This window comes from Lissotriton vulgaris, chromosome 10 (assembly GCF_964263255.1).
Source record: "Lissotriton vulgaris chromosome 10, aLisVul1.2, whole genome shotgun sequence".
Lineage (NCBI taxonomy): Eukaryota > Metazoa > Chordata > Amphibia > Caudata > Salamandridae > Lissotriton > Lissotriton vulgaris.
The window spans coordinates 489,707,050-489,728,186 of NC_141698.1; the positions used below are offsets into that span (position 1 = coordinate 489,707,050).

General features: G+C 44.8%; 1 protein-coding gene across 3 annotated transcripts in view; it reads right to left on the reverse strand.

Moving 5' to 3' along the window:
* The window catches only part of SMARCD3 (SWI/SNF related BAF chromatin remodeling complex subunit D3), a 1,454,082-nt gene that overhangs the window by 493,653 nt on the left and 939,292 nt on the right, over window positions 1-21,137 (reverse strand). For 2 of the 3 annotated variants that reach the window (XM_086941345.1, XM_086941343.1), the window contains exon 9: window positions 12,508-12,561. The exons of the other annotated variant lie outside the window; for it this stretch is intronic. In XM_086941345.1, coding sequence (XP_086797471.1) covers window positions 12,508-12,561 — 54 coding nt within the window. The remainder of the gene's footprint in view (window positions 1-12,507; window positions 12,562-21,137) is intronic. 3 annotated transcript variants of the gene reach the window in all.

Sequence of the window (21,137 nt, forward strand, 5' to 3'; positions counted from 1 at the left end):
TGTAGTCCCTGCATCTTTCCAACTCTCTTTTGAGAGTCTAATAGACACTGCCTTCAATGAGATTGCAGAAACTGAGAGGAGGCTCTCATTGGGTTCACTTAACATCGCTCAACCTACTATTATAGTTAGTCCTAAACATACCACACCTTTATCCCCACAAGTAATAGTGGTGAAATCTATCCCTGCGGTCACCTCTTCTGAACTACCACAAGTGGGAAATACCCCTGCTATAGCTCCTGACGTTGTTTTTGATTCCGGGTCGCAATTAGCGCCTCCACCCGCAACTACAAATACTGAGACGACTGGAGCAAAACGCAAAAGGGGCCCAGCTAAGACCACAATAAATAAGAGGAAGCAGCCCCCTAGGAGTAACGACCAGCCAACCCCACAGAGTATGTGGACTAGGGGGAAGAAACAACAAACAGGGGTTCCAACAGCTAGCTCTGACTAAGGGGAACATTGTGGTATTGTTGTATCAAATGAGGGTATAAACTCCATCTCCACACAGACTGAACTCCCTAACGAAAACACCCATCAATCTAAACCAAAGGGGAATCTCATAGAGACTATTGCTGATACAATTTTTAAACAACTAGAAGGTCAAATGATCAAACAATTTAATATTATTTTTAAGAGACTTGATAGACTGGAAACCCTTGTGAAAAATGATGAAGCTAAGAGGAAGGGTATGATTTGCCTAGACCAAATTAGAGGCCAACGTCTGTTAAAAGACTTAAGAGTCTAAAACCAGCGCCCTTTCTAGCGGAGTTCCCACCAAAAACTGTAATCCAGCTACAGCTAAAGGGGCCAAAGGGGTATCAAACGCTAGCACCCTCTCTATACCTACACCACCACCGGTGGAAGTAAACACAAGGCAAAATCATTTGGCCTCAACTCCACCACCCACCCTTTTACCACCCTCCACTCTACCTAGCACCATAAACAACAATCAGAAGAGTAACCCCCCAGAGGCATAGCCAAGCAGAAGGTACTTTCCAACCCTGGCCAGCAAAGGGGACAACCGGAGGACAACAGGCCGATAAAACATCAAGGTCCTGCCTTACATCTCCCTCCTGAAGCTTGCCCCTATGTTCTGGTTTTGGCTGGCATACCACCGCTTAGGGAGGGTCAAGGAGAATCCTGGGTCCAGTTACGTAACAAATGCATCGACTGGTTAACTAAACATAAGGGGGTCGGCTATGACATATCCAATGAAATCCTCTCTACACGCCGGGTGACCTGGGTCGGACCTCTGTTTAAAAACATCAACAGGGACTGTATTACAATCAATTTCAGGAACCCGGGCACAGTAAAATTCTTCTTAAACAGGAATTTCACCAAGCACGGCCCAACCACTGTGGTGACCCCCCCCCCCCCGAGTTACTTTTACAGACCCCCACACAGAATGCGGCAACCACCCCCCTTGTTTCCGTTACACAACAGATTTTCGGCACTTTGTGACCAGGGCACTTTGGACTGACTGCCAGCTATTCAGGAAGATCTAGCTGCAGTGGTGCCCGATGCTGAACTTGTACAGAAAGCAGAGTCGGAGGTGACTCTGATACCACCTGATTTTCCCTCTCCTTAAAACTTACAATATGATCCTTTGGCTAACCTAATAACCATCCCCCAGGTGTCTGTCCAGGATGTTTGTTTACGGCCTGACGAAAACCTGTCAATTATAAGCTGGAACATTGCTGGGCTGAAGGCAAAAGTGGAAATTAAAGCCTGGAAGGATTGGGTAAATCGCCATGATGTCTTAATGTTCCAAGAAAGTTGGTGTACAACTCATTTGTTATTTGAAGGGTATAGTTGCCAAAATAGTATTGTACCGGCCCCTCCTTTGGGCCGCCCTAGTGGGGGTTTATCGATTTGGGTAAAGATAACTGGAGAGGTAAAAACAGAAGTAATTCAAACTAAAAATCCAAGTTTTATGGCACTGATATATACAAGAAGGGTAAAACTATGTCTGATTAATTTCTACAATAATGATTTTATATCCCATCCCAATCGTAATTTTTTAGACCTGTTTAATTTTATTGATGAAATAGTGGAGGGACGGAGATACGGGAAGTTCAATGGCATTTGTTTAGGAGGAGATTTCAATGCACATATTTATCAAAGAAATACCCCGTGTAGGAGAGGTGTAGAACTATCTGATCTCCTTGCAACCAGAGAACTCGTAAACTCTATGGAATTTGCCGGTACTGGTACAAGTTCTGCCTCGGTCCCCACTTTCATTGGCCATGGGAATGCAACTACAATCGATTATATATTTGTTTCGCCCTCCCTTGCTGATGTTTTATTAAAAGCCGAGGTAGTCTGTAATGTATACAGCGATCACTATCCAATTGTGATTTACCTGAAATCATTAAGGGGAAAAATACCACATAGTGAATCGGGGCAACAAACTTGGAAGCCTCGACGGATAGATTAAGGGTTGTTTGGAGAGGAGCGGATAACAAGGGCGTTTTGGCTAGCGTGATTAAGAAACACCCCGCACTGATCGCGAACTGCCTTGCCATTGATAGCTGCGGGGGCAACATGATTAAATCATTTAGTGAACTCTGCTCCGCAATAAAAAGCGAGATCTCCAAACCAGCATCTAGGAAAACTGAGGAAGCCCCGAGATGGTTTGATGCTCAAAGGCAAACCGGGATTTACGGGTTGCACTCATGACCAAACCACGGGATACTTTCCGGGTAAGGTTCCTGAGAGCAATGTATAAATCCACCTTACGCATTAGATCTAATGAATTAGTCAAAGATCACTGGGAATCCCTTGTACGTATGGCTGCCCTAAATGATACCACAGGGTTTTGGAAGGAAGTTAAGAAGCTAAGATCTTTTGGTTCAAATATTACACCAATTAACTGTAATATTATTGGGCCATGTGGGTTGACCACTTCGCGAAGATCTATGCTTTATCTGGCAACCACGCGGTAACCCTTCCCCCTCCCACTCCACTAAATATTACATTGTTTGAGGTACAGGACGCCATCGTAGAAAGCGCCGGTAATAAAGCCCCCTGTCCTGACGGCCTTTCAATTGACCAACTAAAATGTGAAATCAACTTTTGGGCCCCACTGCTGTGTAATGTTTTTAACAACCTAACATATGAATCTATCCCTGAAACATGGTCCTGCAGTACTATCGTACCCATTTTTAAAAAAGTTTTGGGTAGGGTAATATTTAAAAGAATTATAACTTGGGCAGAGGACAGTAACACCCTACACCCGAGCCAGCTAGGTTTCCGTAGTAGTGTGGGCACGGTAGAGCAATGTCTGAACCTGAATTTAATAATGGCTAAATATAATATTGCAAAAAAATCCCCCTTATATTTTGGTTTAATGGATTTGACTTCCGCCTTTGATTTTGTAAATCGCTCCCATTTATGGTCTGTCTTACTTAATTATGGTTTAGGTGATTATTTGGTTTATTTTTATCTTATCTTCATAGCGACCTAAAAGCCCGTGTGCGTATTAACCACACTGAAGAAGTTTCTAGTGACATTTTAATCGGCAGGAGGGTCAGACAGGGTTGTGTTCTGGCCCCTCTGCTTTTTATTTTATACATTAATGAGCTGAGTAGTTCCCTGAGTACCCTAACAAAAGATGTACCGTATGTAAATGGCAATCCCATACCCACTCTTCTTTACGCAGATGATGCGGTCCTAATGGGCCACACCCCAAAGGCACTGCGTATTTTAATTTCAGGTTTTGTTAGTTTTATGGCTGACTTAGGTTTAACTACTAATTTCAAAAAATCTCTTATTATGTCCTGTGGTCCAAAAAAGTATAAAATTATTGAGATTATGTCAGGGGAAAATGTTTTAAAAAGCACCTGCACTTTCCCATATTTGGGGCTGTTGTTCTCTAACACCGGTTCCTGGCAACCACGTTTCCTATGCGAGGAACAAATTAGGCAAAGCGATCAATTCAATAATTTCTCTGCGCCAACCTAATCATGCAGATGTGATCATGCCATTATTAAAGATCTATCAAACCCAATGCATCCCTACAGGTACTTATGGCGCTGAGGTATGGGGATATACAAACTGTCTACATATCCAGACAGAGGAAAATAGATTCTGTCGGAAGGTGTTGGGTGGAGTCATTTGTTCCTCAAACTATATATGTCATAGTGAATTAAATATTCCCTATATAGAGGACTATGTTAGATCAAGGCCGCCCCTTTTTTGGTTAAAGAAATGGATGAACCCTGCAGCCTCATTGACACGTGACATAATCTTAGACTGTTTAAAATGTGAAAGGGCACATTGTATACCATGGTTGAAAGCCGTAAATGAATGTTTAGGGCAAGAACACCTGTTTACATCCCCTAATCTTATAGACCGTTCACATAAGACTCTGATTCAAAGGGCTCTGTATAACCTCTGTAGAGAGGAGCGTGAAAGGAAAAATCTCTTAAAGTGTACAGTTATAAAGTACATGGGCCACTTGGAGTCCCCTGCCAGTTACCCTGCCCCAGAAATATCTACGTTTACATCTCGGTAGATGGAACAGGAGTTTACTGTTCCGCTTTCGGTGTCGGGAGCATTGTAAATTTACTAAATTTCCCCTTGGGCTACAATAAACATTTGGAAACCTTAGGTTGTCCGTGTAACCTGAACATGAAACAGAGTCTTATGCATTTTATGTTTTTTTGTGATTTTTATAAATTGTTTTCTGCCCATTATTTAATGCCTTACTGTCGGAAACATGACCTGTCCGATTTCAAGATAGCGTTGAGGAATTTATTGATGTTAGGAACAGATGAAATAATATTTAGAGTGAGCTGCTTTCTCAAAGCTGCAGTGCGCTCACGAGCTACTTTGCACATCGAATGATAAAATTTGCACATTGCACTTTGCACTTTATATCTATATCTGTAATTTGCACACATATTTTTTTTGATTTTATTTTTGTTTTTGTCCAACACTCCTTAGTAGTCGCTATTTTTAAATGATTGAAAAATCTTTTAATTGTACATACTGTTTTGTCTTTTTTAACATGTATTTGTACTTTTGTAGAACTAGACAGACCACATTTTCGGTTGTTTATCCCTTACTCTTGTATTGTATTGCATTGTATTCATTTGCCATTGTATCTTGTTATGCACTTTTATGGATGTTTTATTCCGAATAAAGATCTTTGACTTGACTGACTTGACTTATCATAAAGATCAAAAACTGTTTAATGACATTTCCTTGAATCGATTCAAAAGAACTATAAATAATGATGAAGTGGATCAAACTGACACTGCATTACAGCAATATGTTGACTGTCATTTGGGACTCTTTTTATTAATTGGTGCAGCTTTAAATAGCAGGATAATCAGGTGCTTATGTATCCAATGTGGGACAATGCTTTGTTCCCTCTGTATTTCCACTTGTACTACTTGTCTACCATCTAAAACAAATGTCCAAAATGTAAATGCCCGTTTAGCAGTAGCTCAAGAAGTCAGCAACATGATGCTAATTGATATGTATAACATTTATCGTACCCCTTTTAAAGCATAAGAAAATGTCTTAGCCTATGGCAAAAGGGCCTGTGGAAAACGTGTAATATTTTACTTGGCATAAGCTGCAGCCATTTTGGCTGGGGTATCCATTTAGGTTTCCTTCATAATTCTTTCGTCTTTTCACTCTGCCTGTGCTATCTATTTTAGTTGACTTCCTGACTCAGCTAAAAGCAATGAACGTGCTGAGATTTGTAGCTGTCAGTACATCTGCTAATTGTCAATCATCTATTGCTGCCATAAGCATTTCTGTTCCCCCTCCCACTTCGCTGACCTTGTAGTTTTTATCTGCCCATGTTTGTTGGTAACTATTCCTAAAATGTGTTATCCCTAATTCCGTTCACATGCTTACACTGCACAAAACCTTTATAAAAGACCTGTGTTCTGAGACTTCAATGTACTACCTCAGGCAGCACTTGAGAGTGCTGTATGGATGTGGTCCCACTCATGAGTGATTAATAAACTTGTTATTTCTTCCTACTCCAGTGCTGATCTCATCTTTGTTGGTTTTTGAACCTGTGGGCAAAAGGGTGACCCTGAACCAGTGTACCCCTAAAAAGGTATATTTCCACAGTGCGTCTCCAGTAGTCTTGGAGTTTGCCCTTTTCCGTGCATTAGAAACTACTAGTAAATCTAATTGTAGTTGACCTTTTATTTATACTGGATCTGATGGGGCAGGGTTGTATTTTTAGCTAACCTCTGGGTAATGATACGTGCCTCAACATGATCTACATGTCTGGTCATGCCTTTCAACATGGGCAACACGTGTGTAGATTTGTTTGTGTTTTGTATAGTCTCAACACGAAAGTCCTCTTCAAGGGATTCTTTGTATAGTGGGACTCTATGGTAAGTAGCAACTCTACTTAATATTTTGACAAACCCTACACTGTCATCTGGTGGGGAGGGTTTGGTAGGATATATGTCCAGGTCATTATCAGTGGGAGAATCCGTATTATGGTCATCCCACATGTCTCCATGCTGATTGTCATCATTGTTATCCCCATACCCATCACCTTAATTGTCAGGTGTGTGTGGTAGTGAGGGCTCAGGTGAAGTTGGCAAAGGTATAGTCTGGGGTTGAAAAGGTGAAGAAAGAGGAGGCAGGGTAGGATTTGTCCCAACAGTTCTCTTCTTCAAAGCTATGTGGTATTCCTCTTCTGTAGTAGCACCTCTTTTTAAAGTCACTTTAGTGGTGATATGTCCAGTTGGGTGTATAACTAGGATATTTTTGTTTCGGATCCAGTTTGTCGATTGGATCACCGCAAACATGTTTCTTTGGTGACTTTAGCGTCTCCGTGTGTTTCGGCTCCGAATGTTTCGGCGCCAATGGTTTCTTTGCCGGGGTTTTCGGATCAAAAGTTTGTTTCTGTGCCAACTGAGGATATTCGGTGCCAGACTTTTTCTTTGGCTCCAAAGTCTTTGGCTCAGCGCCCGATTTGGCATGGGGCTTTTCGGAGCCGGAGGGCATTTTAGTATGATTTGGTGCCAAGCCCGGAGGCGTGGTTTCGGAAGCTTGTTCTCGGCACCCACCGGGGCCAGAGGGCGCAGGTTGGTGGGGAGCATTTTTCTTGGAAGGAAGTGGAAGGTGGGGCGAGGTAGGGGCTGTACTCACTGTATGTTGTCCCTGCTGGATGTCTTCTTCCTCATCGGAGCTATCTTCGGAAACAAAAATGTCTTCCTGTTCCTCATCGGCTCCGATGGGCTCTTCGTCTTCCACCTCTTCTGATTGAGGTCCGAGGAGGTAAGGAATGGAACCTGCTTGTTGTCTCTGCATGCTGCATCGTCGAGCCCGACGTTCGTGAAGAGTCTTTTAGAGCAGAAAGCTCGGCACGCGTCGTAGTGGTCCTCTCTGTGGTAGGGGACAAACACAAATTGCACACCTCGTATAAGTCGGTGCACAAGTATTTCGCATGGCACTGAGGACAGAACTTGAAAGGAGTTTGTTCTATCGACTGCGAATTGAACCAGGTGCTAAGCCCGATGGCCTACCACGAGCTCTCCGATAGAAATTTTCGTTAGGAATAACAATCCGCGATGAAAGGGGAACACAAACGGAAACAATACAGTCGAGTGTTAATGTAATACATGCTGAGAAGGATCGAAAGCTTGACGTTGAACCTGAGCGCAGGGAGGTACATCCAAACCCGATGGCAGAAAAAACCAATCTGAAGATGGAGCCGATGACCATGCGTACTATCACCTAAGGGAGGAGTCCCCTACCTCGTGACTAGGGAAAACGTTTTCCAGAAAACAAAGTGAAAACATCCAACCCAACACTAGATAGCGATCTTATGCAAAGCATATGATCTACAGCTCACATGCCTCTAACTATAAATAACTGTAAACAAACTATGCATTTATCAGTTAAGAAAACAAAAATGGAGTACTTGTTTTTCTGTAATTCTGAAATGTGCTGGAAACAGGTTTTAATAGGATCAAAACAAATAAAGACACTTTAATTGGTGGTGCACAAATGATAAATATTCAAAGAAACCTCATTTGCACACATCATTTGAGTGCTTATGCTCCATAGTTTTATCAGGAAACAGTAAAACTGTATGTCTGTCATTGCCATCAAGCTGTATCCTGCAAGGGGACTCCATCCCCCATCGTGCCTCGTGGCTAAAAGCCGCCAACAATCGCGGAACGCGCCCGGAGATGCATAAAGTGAGCTTGGAGCTCCCGCACAGTGGGGCATGCCCATTATCGGTTGGCAGAGGTTGGGCTGGGCCACCTCCTTAACATCTCTATCCAAGGACGGGGTTGCGATCCACAAAGGTACTGTTTGATACTCTGATCCAAATTGAATAACTGTTACATCTCTGCGTCAACCCAGACGATTATTACCACTATAGTCAGGACCTGTGGATTTACTGTCTGTTTCATTGCCTATCTATCATGGGGAAAAGGAAGGTGATTGAGGCCGGGATGGGTGGCGCAACGAAAAAGAGACCAAAGAAACGGACCCAGACTCCAGGGCATGAACTTGGGGAAGGGGGATTGGGGAGAAAGTATTAGATCGTATTGAAACCCTTGTTGCGGATTGTGAGGGGTTGCTCACGTCACCTGCTCTAGCTATAGACACCTGCATCCTTGATCCTACTCCTAAGCCTTTCCCCCCCCACACACGTCGATCGGGACTAATAGTTCTGGATATGGGAGTATTCCCACCTTATTTAAGAAAGTGGTCAACAAAACAGCGCCAACAAGGACTTCGACTCTTGGAATGCCAACAGATCATATTTCTACTGGCTCTTCGAATGAAGGGAGTAAGGTGTGTCCCCCAATGACTGCAACACTGACTGACCTCCCCCTGAGCAATCACTTTGCCCTTCTTGCAGATAATTCGGTCATAAGCGATTCACATATTGGAACGGATGTGGATCGAATAAGCTCACCCGACAGGAGACCAAATATGCACCCTTCACAGGGTCCAAGGGAGGCTGCCAATGATTCATCAACATCCAACTGTGACCTCTTAAGGGAAATAGCTGCTTTAAAAAACTCCATTGAGGTTCTGACTATCCTAGTGTCAAAAATCTCTCTCAAACTTGAAGTATGCACTAGATTACAGCCCCCCCCTTGCGCCTACCCCACGCAGCCATGCCAAATTGAGTTCGGGGTCTGCACTGTCTCCTTCTAAGCAGACAGGCACATCTGATTGACGCTGACATGCAAGCACCCCAGGGTTTGAATGGAAGCTGTAGTAAGGTGTTTTCTCCCTTATATTTTCCTCAGCCTACTCATCCCATGTCTAATAACACTCCTCTGCCCACACCTATTTACATGATCAATATTCCTAAGGTGGCTAATAACAGCTCTAGATACTAGAATGGAGACAAGGCCATACATTGGCTGAGGCACACTAGGGGCTGTAGATCCATACTTAGGGACGACATTGTCCAGGCCAAAAGATGTGTCCTTGACCACAGTCCAACTGATGCTATAGAGCTCACTTTAGCTAGTGATCACTTGGTACACAAACTAGTGGGCTTGGAAGCTAGATCTAACCCTCCACCTACCACTAATATTCGGCTGAAGTTAAACATCCAGCTTAAATTTGAACGAGCTAAAACTGCTCTTATGCTTCCTGGGGAAGCAAAAGTACGGCAACAGTGGTGTCAAATAAGAGGCACACTCATAAGTTTTAATAGCATCAGAGCAATGGGTAAATGTTTATGACCTCTGCTTTATCCTTGACTCGTCTGACTTTATGGGAACCAGTTATCACCCATTTTCTAGCCAGGACCAACACAAATATCATTGTTTTCACTTCAGGCCATTGGGAATGATGATCGCCTGATTCCAATAGCATCTGAAATACCAGTGAACGAGGTTAGCCCTAGAGAAATCATGAATTGAAGGTGTGGTGGGCCCTAACCCCAAACTGGAGCTTCTTCTTACATACAGTGAGATCCAGCAGGCACAATGGGTTCCCACAATCTCCTGAATACAGTGTCACTGAAATATATGTACACACCACACCCCACCATTTGAGAGCATCAGCCCGAACATTTGCAACACCAAGGAGCCTGCTCTGGGGGCTGGTCCAATTCAGAGCACACCAAAGGCTTCCTTTTAGGAATATAGACTTGAACTTTCATTGCAGATTCTAAATGGAGGAAACTGCTGAATATCGGCAGAAAGGTCTCTTCCTGTAATGAAACAAAACACGTGACAACTCTTGCTCACCAACCCTCTGAGTTTGATGAAATAAAATTAATCTATAGTTTATGTGACTCTATGCTCCAAATATGGCTGAAACTAAGAGATGTTTGTTTGGGTTGGTCACGCATGAGCACGGAAAATAAGATGAGGCTATCTGCATTTGTTTCAAGATCCCTCAATAAAGCTTGAGGATCTTTGCACAGAGGACAGCAGCGAAATGATTCCGGTTGTGCAAATTACACGGCAAATCCTACTAGCTTCTAGGTATCAAAGCAACATTAAACAGCATGTTTCTGCTAGAGAGGTATTCACACCTCCCAGATAAAGGATTTTCAATGATGCAAAACCAGAGGAGCACGGCCAATATAGTTTAGATCTACATCTGTGATTTCCTCTGGAGACAAATGGACCTTTAGAAAATACAAATCATGACCATAGGAACTATTCATCGTCAGAGGCGTAGCTAGAGCTTCTGGCGCCCGGGGCTATCCCTCAGATTGTCGCCCATTGTCAGTAGCAAAGGGGCGCAGCGGGGCGGGGCGGAGCAGGGCTGGGGAACAAGGACGGCGAGCAGCGGGGGTGGATTGGCAGTGTTTAAGTTATGATACCACTCTCTACTCCACTGCAGGTGAAAGCAAAGTTAGGAACTGAGTTTGCTGCATGCGTCCACCCACTATTTTCTCAAGGTGAACATGGTCCACCCTGCCAAGAAGTTGGACCACACAGAAATATGCTGAACTTGTCCAGATGTAATTTTCAGACTCCTGGACAAGTTACACTAATTTTGAGATCCTCCGCTGGCTTCTTGTGAGGCATAAAAGGCCCTAGTGATTGTACACCATTCTATCTACTCTTTCTCTCCTCTTTGGATCAGGGATACAATTTAATAATACAGCCCAATATTAACTTTGCACGCCACAAATAAAAATTTGCTGAATGTCCTCAGGTATAAAATAGCTTCCTTTTGGGACAGGGCCTTTTAATTTGCATTGGCTAGAAAATGACCTTCCCCTATTGTGCATTAAAACAACTTAAGACTCTTGTATGTAATCTGTATTTTATCATTTTGATCTATAATTCTCTATGATTTTCCTTATTTTTATTACACAGTTTTTCCTAATATGTTGTTCTACAGTGCCATGGCTGAAGTTAAGTTAATATTTGTGTGCCTATGTTAATGCTGTTTAAACTTGTATTTATGGTTCATTAATTGAAAGCCTTTATTATTAGGGTGAGCGCTGTAAGGAAATGTAGGTTCTGATCGCACTACTGATAGTGGTTACAGTATAAAAATGTTTACTCACGGTTTCAAAGTTTAGCAATATGAGGCTATGCATAATGCTCCCAGAATGCTCTCTGATTAGATGCAAATATTTGCAGAAGCTTGAGAGCAAGATTAAGGAATTTTTGCTTTCAATATAAAATGTTCCTAAAAAAATGAAAGTAGGAAAAAAATAAATTTTGCTAAACTACTGTGAAATTTCAGGTACCGTTTCTTTGCAGCATCATTTAGTAAAATGTGTTGATGCATGCTAGTATTTCGCAAAAATATTCATATTGGAAAATCAGTGTAACCAGTTTCAATAAGATTATGAGAATCATAAAAATAAACAAGCATTGGCAAAGCCAGTAGGTCTGAAATTAGAGATCAGATTTTTAGTTTTGCCAATACATTTTGGCATGGTTTTTGTAAAGCCTTCTTGATGTGAGAGCTGCCTCACAATAACAAGCATTGACTAAAGCAAAAAAAATTGTCTAAAAAAAGCACATACTGGCACATTAGTTACTGCCACTGAACAAAACTTCTTTGTGTGCCTATATACAACCACTTTTGTCCCAACTCTGGAAGAAGGTTTACGCCTGCCATTGTCAGGAGTAAATTTCCAACATTTCTCAGTATGGGAAAAGATTAGAGAAGAGTTGTTGAAAATCCTTAAACATGCAAGTTAGTAGATTTGCACAGACTTAAAGGGCATTCCAACCCTGGAACTATTGCTTACCACTACCTTCAGTCCCAGTATGTAGATCTGCAGAAACGTGACAACATAAAGGGATTGCTAGTATTCAAAAACGACTATGGTATGAGCCCTGGCATAATCAGAGAGGCTATATAAGAGCTCTTCTATAATGAGATTGCTGCCATAATTTGTCGCCAAACCACAAGGCACCAAAGGGACAAGTGAATTTTGTTACAGGACAAGTAGATTTATGAAGCAACTTGCCCCATGGACAAGTAGATATTTTAATAAATTCCACACCCCTGTGATCCATCACTTCCCTTCCCCAATTAAGAGAGAGGCAGTGTAATGGAAACACTTACCTTGGTCTCTTCTGTTTCCTTGAGGGGTACTGGCCTGTTATCAAGAATCCTGAGCTGAAAGAAGACAGACAGACTAGGAGAGCGAAGTTCCCTATAAACATCACAAAGCCAATTAAAAACAAGAAACTGAAAATAAAGCAATATTACTGAAAAGTACCCTACTTGTCCCGCCTGTTCCTTTCATTAGCCGACACGTGCCAAGGACTTACCTGCCCTATCCTCCTCTCTAAATCTTCTAGCGCAGGCCTCCTTACCTAGATAGTGCATCTCTCACAACCCAGCCTCCTCATAGTCATCTATTCGAGCGCATGTATGTCAGCACCTCTGCCTTGCAAGTTGCAAAGTACTCGCGTTTAAGACCTCTGATATCCTCTTACAGCTTCCTCAGCTCCCCTCTGAGCCCTCTCAACACTCCAGCCTGTTTGGCTGTGCATTCACCTCTGATTACTGATTTAAATGCTTCCATAGGAAGGAGGAGAAGTCCACCTTGCCAACGTTATGTTTGGAATATTCCGCTAACGCTGCACGAATAGCCTCACGAAACACATGATCTCAAAAGGCTCCAGGGGGATATCTCCACATGAATGCTTTACCAGGGCACTCCGGCACGATAAGCTCCAACAGCACTGGTGAGTGGCGCACTAGAGTCCTTCAGAGGTGGGTTGCTACTGTCACCCAAGCCTCCACATCATGTGAAACTAGCCAGTAGTCTATCCGCGATCAAGAGGAGAACGCAGTGGACATACAAGTGTCTATCTGACTATCTCTATGCCTACTCCGCCAAACATCAATCAAATCAGTATCCGTAATGATGTAGTGGAGTTGGGCCGCTGCCTTGTGGTGAGGTCATATGGAGTCTCCCGATTTGTCACACTGGGTTCCAGAATCACATTGAAATCACCTCCCCACAAAACCGCACCAGGATCTCAGCAAAGAAAGTTGGATCGTCCACATTAGGGCCTTACAGGGACACTAGCCTGATTGGGTATTCCCCAAGTGTTTCACCCAGCATCACATACCGACCCTGCCTATCATACAAAACTGTACACATGTGCCAAACCAGACCCCTCCTGATGATAATGCCAACCCCTCTGGCATAGTTCGAGTACCTGGCTATGTGCTTCTCCCCTATCCAGCCAGCCCAAAGACACGCACCTGCGCTTTCAGTCAAATTCAACTCCTGCAACAGGCATAGATCAGCAGCAACCCGACCAGCAAGCACCAATCGTGCTTTGCGTTTATCATATATTCCACGTATGCTCCAAGTGACACCTTCAACAACTTCAGGATGGAATCTTAATCTTCCCAGCCAATTTCTCCGAGTAATAGTGCCCAGCAGGGGGTCTCCTGCTACCTCACTGCAATAAAAGCCAGTCGTAAGCGAGGCAAGAACTGGCACAGAAAGAAAAAGAAGTAGGAACAAGCAAACCTTCACATCCACACCCACCTCGCACCCACTCCCACCCTCCGAATGGGCAGGAAGAAGCCCCTCCCACCCAATCGCAGCCTCATAGGGTTAACTCTGCAGAACATTGAGGAAATCATCCCTACAGAGGAAGCACTAGATCCCCGGCAAAGCCCAGCACCAATAGGGCTGGGTGGCCAAACAGGAAAGTGTCTGGCGGCCACCAGCCAGAAGACAGGGGAAGAGCAGCTCAACCATACTTTCAAACATCAACCGGAGGGGGAGCGCCTCAACCACATCCCAGCGCCCCTACCCGGCCAAAGAGAGTAACAAAACAGTGCCCCGCTTTAGGAAGCTGGCTCTGTGTATACTATTATATAACAAAAAGGAGGAGTACCACCATAGATAAGGCTAAGAGGCGATATCGGTGGGATGAAATTCTAATGAGGAAAAAAGAAGTCCTTCTTTGTTTTTAATAAACCCCTCACTCACCGACCTGGTCGGTGACATGCTTCATCATCGGGGCCACCTTGACAGCCGAATGCCGTCAAGGTGTGCTGCGCCACCTGAGATACAGTGGAGCGGGTATGTGAGTGATGAATGCAGAAAAAGAAGTAAGTGAGTTAAAAATTGTCCTGGTATGGCTTATAAAAAAGTTTTTATTCTAAGACTACTGGACAATAATAAAAACAGTGTGTGTCGATACAATAAAGGTTTTATTATGACCAAATGTATCTGTAATATATGTGCAAGGTCTACATGTTTCAAACTAGTGAAGGCAAAATTCCTTATTTCTACATCTTGCCCAAAATGCATAAGGGTAGGCTACCCCCATCCTGGACGCCCAATCGTTTCAGGCATTGGCTCCTTGTTAGAACCTTTGTCAAGGTTCTGTGATTTTTTCTTGAAAACTATTGTTCAAAAATCGGCTACTTACCTACAGGATACAAAGAGCCTACTTAACTTACTACAGAATCTGGAGGTTGATGAAAATACTGTCCTACTAAGTTTTGATATTGAAAGTCTATACACAGCATACCCCAGGACGACACCATCCAGTCCTGGGTAACACCTTGGATAATGCAGACTGGCCATTTCACACACCAAAAGCTTTCATCTTGGAATGTGCTAAGATGGCTCTAAAACGCAACTACTTTGAATTCGAGGGTACCCTGTATTTGCAGACTGGGGGCACATCAATGGGAAGCGTTTTTGCCCCCAGCATAGCTGGTCTGTACGTATATGACTTTGAAAATAAGTTCATTCTGAATTAAATAAACCCTTTCCGCGAAAATTTGACCTTCTGGAGACGTTACATCGATGATGTCCTGGCAATTTGGCAAGGACCTGTCGAACATTTTGAGCACTGTGTCTCTGTCAAGGTAGTTGAAGTGGCGCGCAATAATGGGGCGGCCTGCCACGTCAGGCAGCGATCGTGGGCCTAGTGATCTGTGCGCTCGCTCCATTATGCAAAGGTGCAATAGGAACTCCCTAAACAAGGTTTTTAACATGTCCTCAACAGAGTCCTCCATTCGGCTCAATGCAGTGAACTCCGGAACTCCGATAATTCGATGTTGTTCCTGTTGGATTTTGCTTCTATGTCCTCGTTCTTGTTACGTATGATTTTGAGCACTTTCTCTATGCAGAGCAGGTTCTCCTTGGTCATATTCCCAAGGCCTTCCAGCTCCGATGTTGGTTGTTTCAAATGATCCATTCTTTCCTCATGACCGGAGACCTTATCACTCAGCTGGTCAAACCTGTCTGCCAGCCAGTCAATTGTACTATCAATCGCTGTTAGGGAGTGTTTGAGATCCGGGAACATCTCCCTTATATCAGGTTCCTGGGAGCCAGCATCGTTCAGCTCCGGCAGTCACCTCTCCAGGGAAATGCTTAAATCACTGGGCTGCTTGCGTGACTTGAAAGGCAGCATGGACTGCCTAGCATCAGTTTTCCCAATCCTGTGCAGGATAAGACAGAACTCCTCTACTGCAGGCCGGTCCTCCTAGCTCACGGTACAAGGCAAGGCTGCCCACAACCCTCTCCGCACCAGAAGACCTCTAACCGGTAGCTAAGGGGAGGTGTGATGGGTCCTCGGCTGTGCAAAGGCCTTCGTGTCCTGGTCACCTCGCCTCAGGGAGCAGCTCCTCCAGGTGACCCTCCGCTGTACAAGACCAGGGGGTTTGTCTATGGTCCTGGCATCCAGGTCCACGGCGCAAGCCACCGTTGATCATTACAGGCCGCACCAGCTGGCTACCAAAACGATGGTGCGCAACATCCCTCCCCTGCCAGCAGCCCAAGCCATCAGCTGGGCTCAAGACCGAGCCTCCAGGGTCCCACTATCTCTTCCCTCAGTCGTCTGGGGCCCCACGTGGTAAAGAGTTGTGATTCTTGGGTGAAGGGCTGCACTTGTATATAACGGTTCTGCTCACCTCAGGGGGAAGCCCCTCAGGCACCACTTAACTGTAGACAGCGGCAGAGGCCCACTAGGGTCTGCACGCTCAGACCCACGTGTCGGACACTGATGCTCGTTCTGGGTAGCCTCGGCCAGGCCTTGAAGACGTCGCAGCGAAGGCCCCTCCTCCCGCAGCAGTCCAAGCCATCAGCAGGCTTCAGGGCCGAGCACTGAGGGCCCCCACAGTCTCTTCCCCCATCCGGGCCTCCGACTGAGTCTATTTGCTGTGCTAGATAGGCTCTGCCTGTGTGCATCCAGAGGCCCGGTACGGTCCACCTTCTCTCCCACAGTGGGCCCAATTTCAGACCTCCCCTCATCAGGCAGCCGCATGGGTCCACATGTCCATCGATGTCAGCTGCCGCTCCGATTTCCCACCACTCCGCCTGCCACTGGCCCACTTTCCGTCTGCTCGTAGTGATTGGCTGCCCACAGCACACCTTCTAAAGTGCGCTCCGCCCGCTTTTGGGTCCACCAGCAGCCCCGCTGCCAGTTCGATCTGCACAAAGCCCTCCGGGGTCCCCCCTACCTCCGGCAAACACACGCAGGGGTCCACTCCCTGCGATTGCAACCAGTGCGGTGTGCACACCCCTCACATCCAATCAGTCTGTCCGGCCATGCTGCCACCTCACCAGTCCTCGCAGCAGCCGACAGAGCCTCCTGTGGCTCCTGGAAGGCCTGAACCTCTCCTCCGCCTCAGCTTCGCCCCTGTCCATGGCCACCCAGCGGGCTCCTCTCACGGCCGGGCAATTCACTATTTCGCTAACAGTTTCTCAGTCACGGCTCCACTGCCTTACTTGCAAGCTGCCTCACAATGCATCGCCACCCAGGGCTACAGGTTCATCTGCAAGACTAGGCCTCAACCCCCAGCGCAATGTGCTGGGGTTATTCTTGGTTGTTCAGACTCACAGATGGCCCCCCGCTTTCAGCAGCTGTTGCGGAAATGTGCATGTGGGCTGATTTGTGTTCCCTTCACACCCTGATAGATCAAACCATTTTGAAAAGGGTGACTATATCTGAATTGTGCCTGGCAGATATTGAACCCGAAGGTTATTGAGGGTAACTACCATTATTATAATATGTCATGGGCACATTGGAGTTTAAAATACGTTCTGCTATGGCAGAGATGTATGTGGTCGAGAGAGGAAAAACACTTTTGGGGTGAAAGGGAAGCTCTAGGTATAATCTTAAACCCTAATCACCTTGAACAAGTACTCCTCACAGACACTAGTGTCAACTGCGATGGGAAGTGGTGGTGTGGAAAGTATCCTAAGTTGTTTGCTGACCATTTGGGGTGCTTGAGAACATTTTTGCCTCACATCATTTTGAACAAGGCATGTGTTCCTGACGTACATAAGGTTAGGAATGTGCCTTTGGCCTTGAGGGGTCAGTTGAGGGAGGATGTGGACAGGTTGTGTGCTGCAGGGGTGACTGAGCCAATACAGTCATCCGAGTGGCTCAGTCCACTGGTTTTGGCAACCAAATCCAATGGTAAGCAGAGGATGTTTATGGACTTAAGGGACCTTAATGAGTTCACCTTGGTCGATCGAAACCCTCTTCCCTGCATTAACGAGATGCTCATGAATATTGGAACGTCTAAGTATTTTTTTATCATTAGACTTGTTGAGCGCCTATCATCAGGTGCATCTACATTCCGAGTCAAAACATCTTACATCTTTCTTAACACTGGAAGAGGAGTTTCAGTTTGTGTGCATACCTTTTGAGTTGGCATCTGTATCTGCAGTGTTTCAACAAGTGATGTAGAGTGTCCTGAAGGGTATGACCAATGTGATGTATTTTCAGGACAATATTTTGGTATGGGGTCCTGACAAGGTAGGGCACAATAGTAGGTTAGACAGGGTGCTGGAAAGACTCGAAAAGGAGAAGTGCAAATTGTGGGGACAGGAGGTGGAATATGTGGAACACACATTGTCTTGAGATGGTATTCACCCTAAGCTTAAGTTGGTTGAAGCTATTGAGAAGGCACCTTCTCCTACCGACAAGGAGCAGCTTCATTCCTTTTTGGGTTTGGCCGAGTACTATTCGAAGTTTGTTGAACATTGTTTAGCTAAAGTTCATGTGCTGTGTCTTCTAACGAAGAGGGGAACAAAGTACGAGTGGTCCACAGAGTGTCAATTGGTATTTGAAGAGGTCAAAGGTGCTATTGCAAGGCAGTGGTTTTGAAATCCTAGACCCACAGGATAAAACTATGGTGGTAGCTGACACCAGAGCTCATGGTCTGGGTGCTCTGTTGATGGAGCAAAGGGATGGGCAGGAGAGAGTGGTTGCATTTGCATCCCACATGTTAAAAAGGTGGCAAGGACATATTTCACCATAGGGAAGGAAGCGCTAGCTTGTTGGTGGGGTGCACAAAATTTTAAAACTTATGTCTGGGGAAACATATTTGAGTTGCGTACTGATCACAAACTGTGGGTGGATTTGTTCTTCACCCGTGGTGCTGCAAGAGCACCTCCTAGGATTGCTGAATGGCTCGATCGTTTGCAGGGCTATCATTTTTATGTTAATTATGTTCATGATAAGAAGAATGCAAATGCTGATTGTTTATTGCGCTTGCCTATCCTGGGTGAGCATGAACCTGAGGATGAGGGATCGGCGATAGCAAATGTGGAAGAATCAAGCAGAGGTGCCACTTCCAAAGTGGAATGGAAACAGGCTGTGTCAATGGATAAGATTATCCAACTGGTTACATCCAATTTGTTGCAAGTGAAGGGGGATTGTGGAGTAAGTTGACAAGAGTTCTGTGATTACAAAAAATGTTGGTCTGAGTTGTCTGTGGTGGATGATATTGTTAGGAGGTGCTGCAGGTTAGCGGTTCCAATGACGTTGCATTCTAGGTTGATGGACTTGATGCATGAAGGACATCGGGGCATGTATGCCATGAAGAGGAGGGTGCGGGTAGATTTTTGGTGGCCAGGGATTGTAGGATTTGTGCGGAATTGTTGTGCGTGTGCATGCAGTGACAAGTACCATACTAAGGCTGAGTCGCCCATCAAAGCAACAGAGTATCCATCTAGGGTGTGGCAAAGGGTTGGAATTGATAAATGCGGCCCTTTTCATTGCAGATTGTTGGAGAGCAAGTATGCCCTGGTGCTAGTAGATTATTATTTTAAGTGGCCGGAGGTAGCGTATACAAAAGACATCTAGACATCGGACATAATGTTGTTTGTGATGAAATATTTAAGAGCGAAGGATGTCCAGAGTGGCTGGTGACGGATAATGGTCTGTAATTTATTGCAGGAGAATTTCAGACTTTCTTACTAAAACATGGTGTCAACCATCATAGAACTGCATTGTATCATACCTGCAAAAATTGCCTTGTGAAGCGTTTCAGCCACATACTGAAGGAGTGCATGCATTGGCTGTGTAATCCAGGTTGGACTGTAGGGATGAAATTAAAGAAATGCTTTGGAACAATCAGAATACCCCTCACTCTGTTACGGTAGAAACGTTGTTCCGTTTGTTGAGGGGTAGGGTTGCGTGCACCAAGGTAACACCTGCCTGCATGGAAAGGTTGAATCGTGCAAGTGTGGATAGTGACAACTTCAAAAGAAAAGTGGAAGATACCAGGACAAATATGGGAGTCATCTATAATACTATTTGGTTAGAGGATGAAAAGAAATGGAATGTCAGGAAGGTCACCAGGTAACAGAGAAAGGACAAACTCACAAAGCACTATGTGATGGCGAAAAAATTGCGTTGGAAATGTAAATCAAGTAAACACAAATCCAATCCGATTAAACATCAAATAGAAGATTTATTCTTCAATTTGTTCTCTTTATTCTTCATATGATAATTCTCATATTTTAGCAATCCATGATAATTACACATTAAGCTTGTATAACAAAGTGCCAGGTAGCATAGACTCCCCGATGCATTTTGGGTCTAGCCCTTCGTCAGGGGAAATTTCCTAAAGAAAATTAAAATAAGCTAAATAAGCAGTAATTCAAGGGCTCATGAATGCAACACGAATGTAACATAAACAATATTCTTACGTGAATAATAGTGGTGACCACAGAGTAAGCAGGTGTAAAATCATGTGCTGTAAAAAGCGGTCAAAAGAAAACTCCAGAGGTCAACTTAGCAGGATAGAGGAAAATGTGAATCACGCAATGTATGTGCTCAAGGAACTCACGAGTGATGGGAGTGAGAAGCCAGTGCATCGTTAGAAATGCAGAGGCAGAAATGACTTCGGGCGTGCTTACATACAAAAGTGGTATACAGTCCAGCCAAGTATCACGCATTACACGTGACACTAACGCATTTCAGTTTGGTGCTCCGCATCACTGCACTGAAATGCATTGTCACGCATAATGCAGTAGTTTCTGTTGTCACAAAAAGCGTGCCGCAAACAACTGTGTGTGGCAGCTGGCAGCACGCCCGAGTGCCTGCTCTGGCTTCTCCCACAAGCTTTGGACGCTCCCAGCAGCTGAGCAGGCTCAGCCTCACAGCGGCAGCCTGAGCTGGTTCTGCTACAATGTATCTTCTTTGATATCCATGGCGGCATGGGGATGAGTGACACAAATTTCAGACTTGCTGTAGCGCCGCAGGAGCACGTGACGTGACGTCCTGCTACCAAAGGGCGCTATGACATTTTTTAAAGACTCTGCTGCGGAGCGAGATGCTCGACTGTTTGGTCAGCCTCACTGGTTTGCGGGGCCAGTCAAGGGCCCAGGCATTATGGTGCTCAGTGGCTGGCTCACACCAACCATGCTGCTTTTCGCAGTGACCTCAGACCCTGTCCTGCCCTGCAGGTCT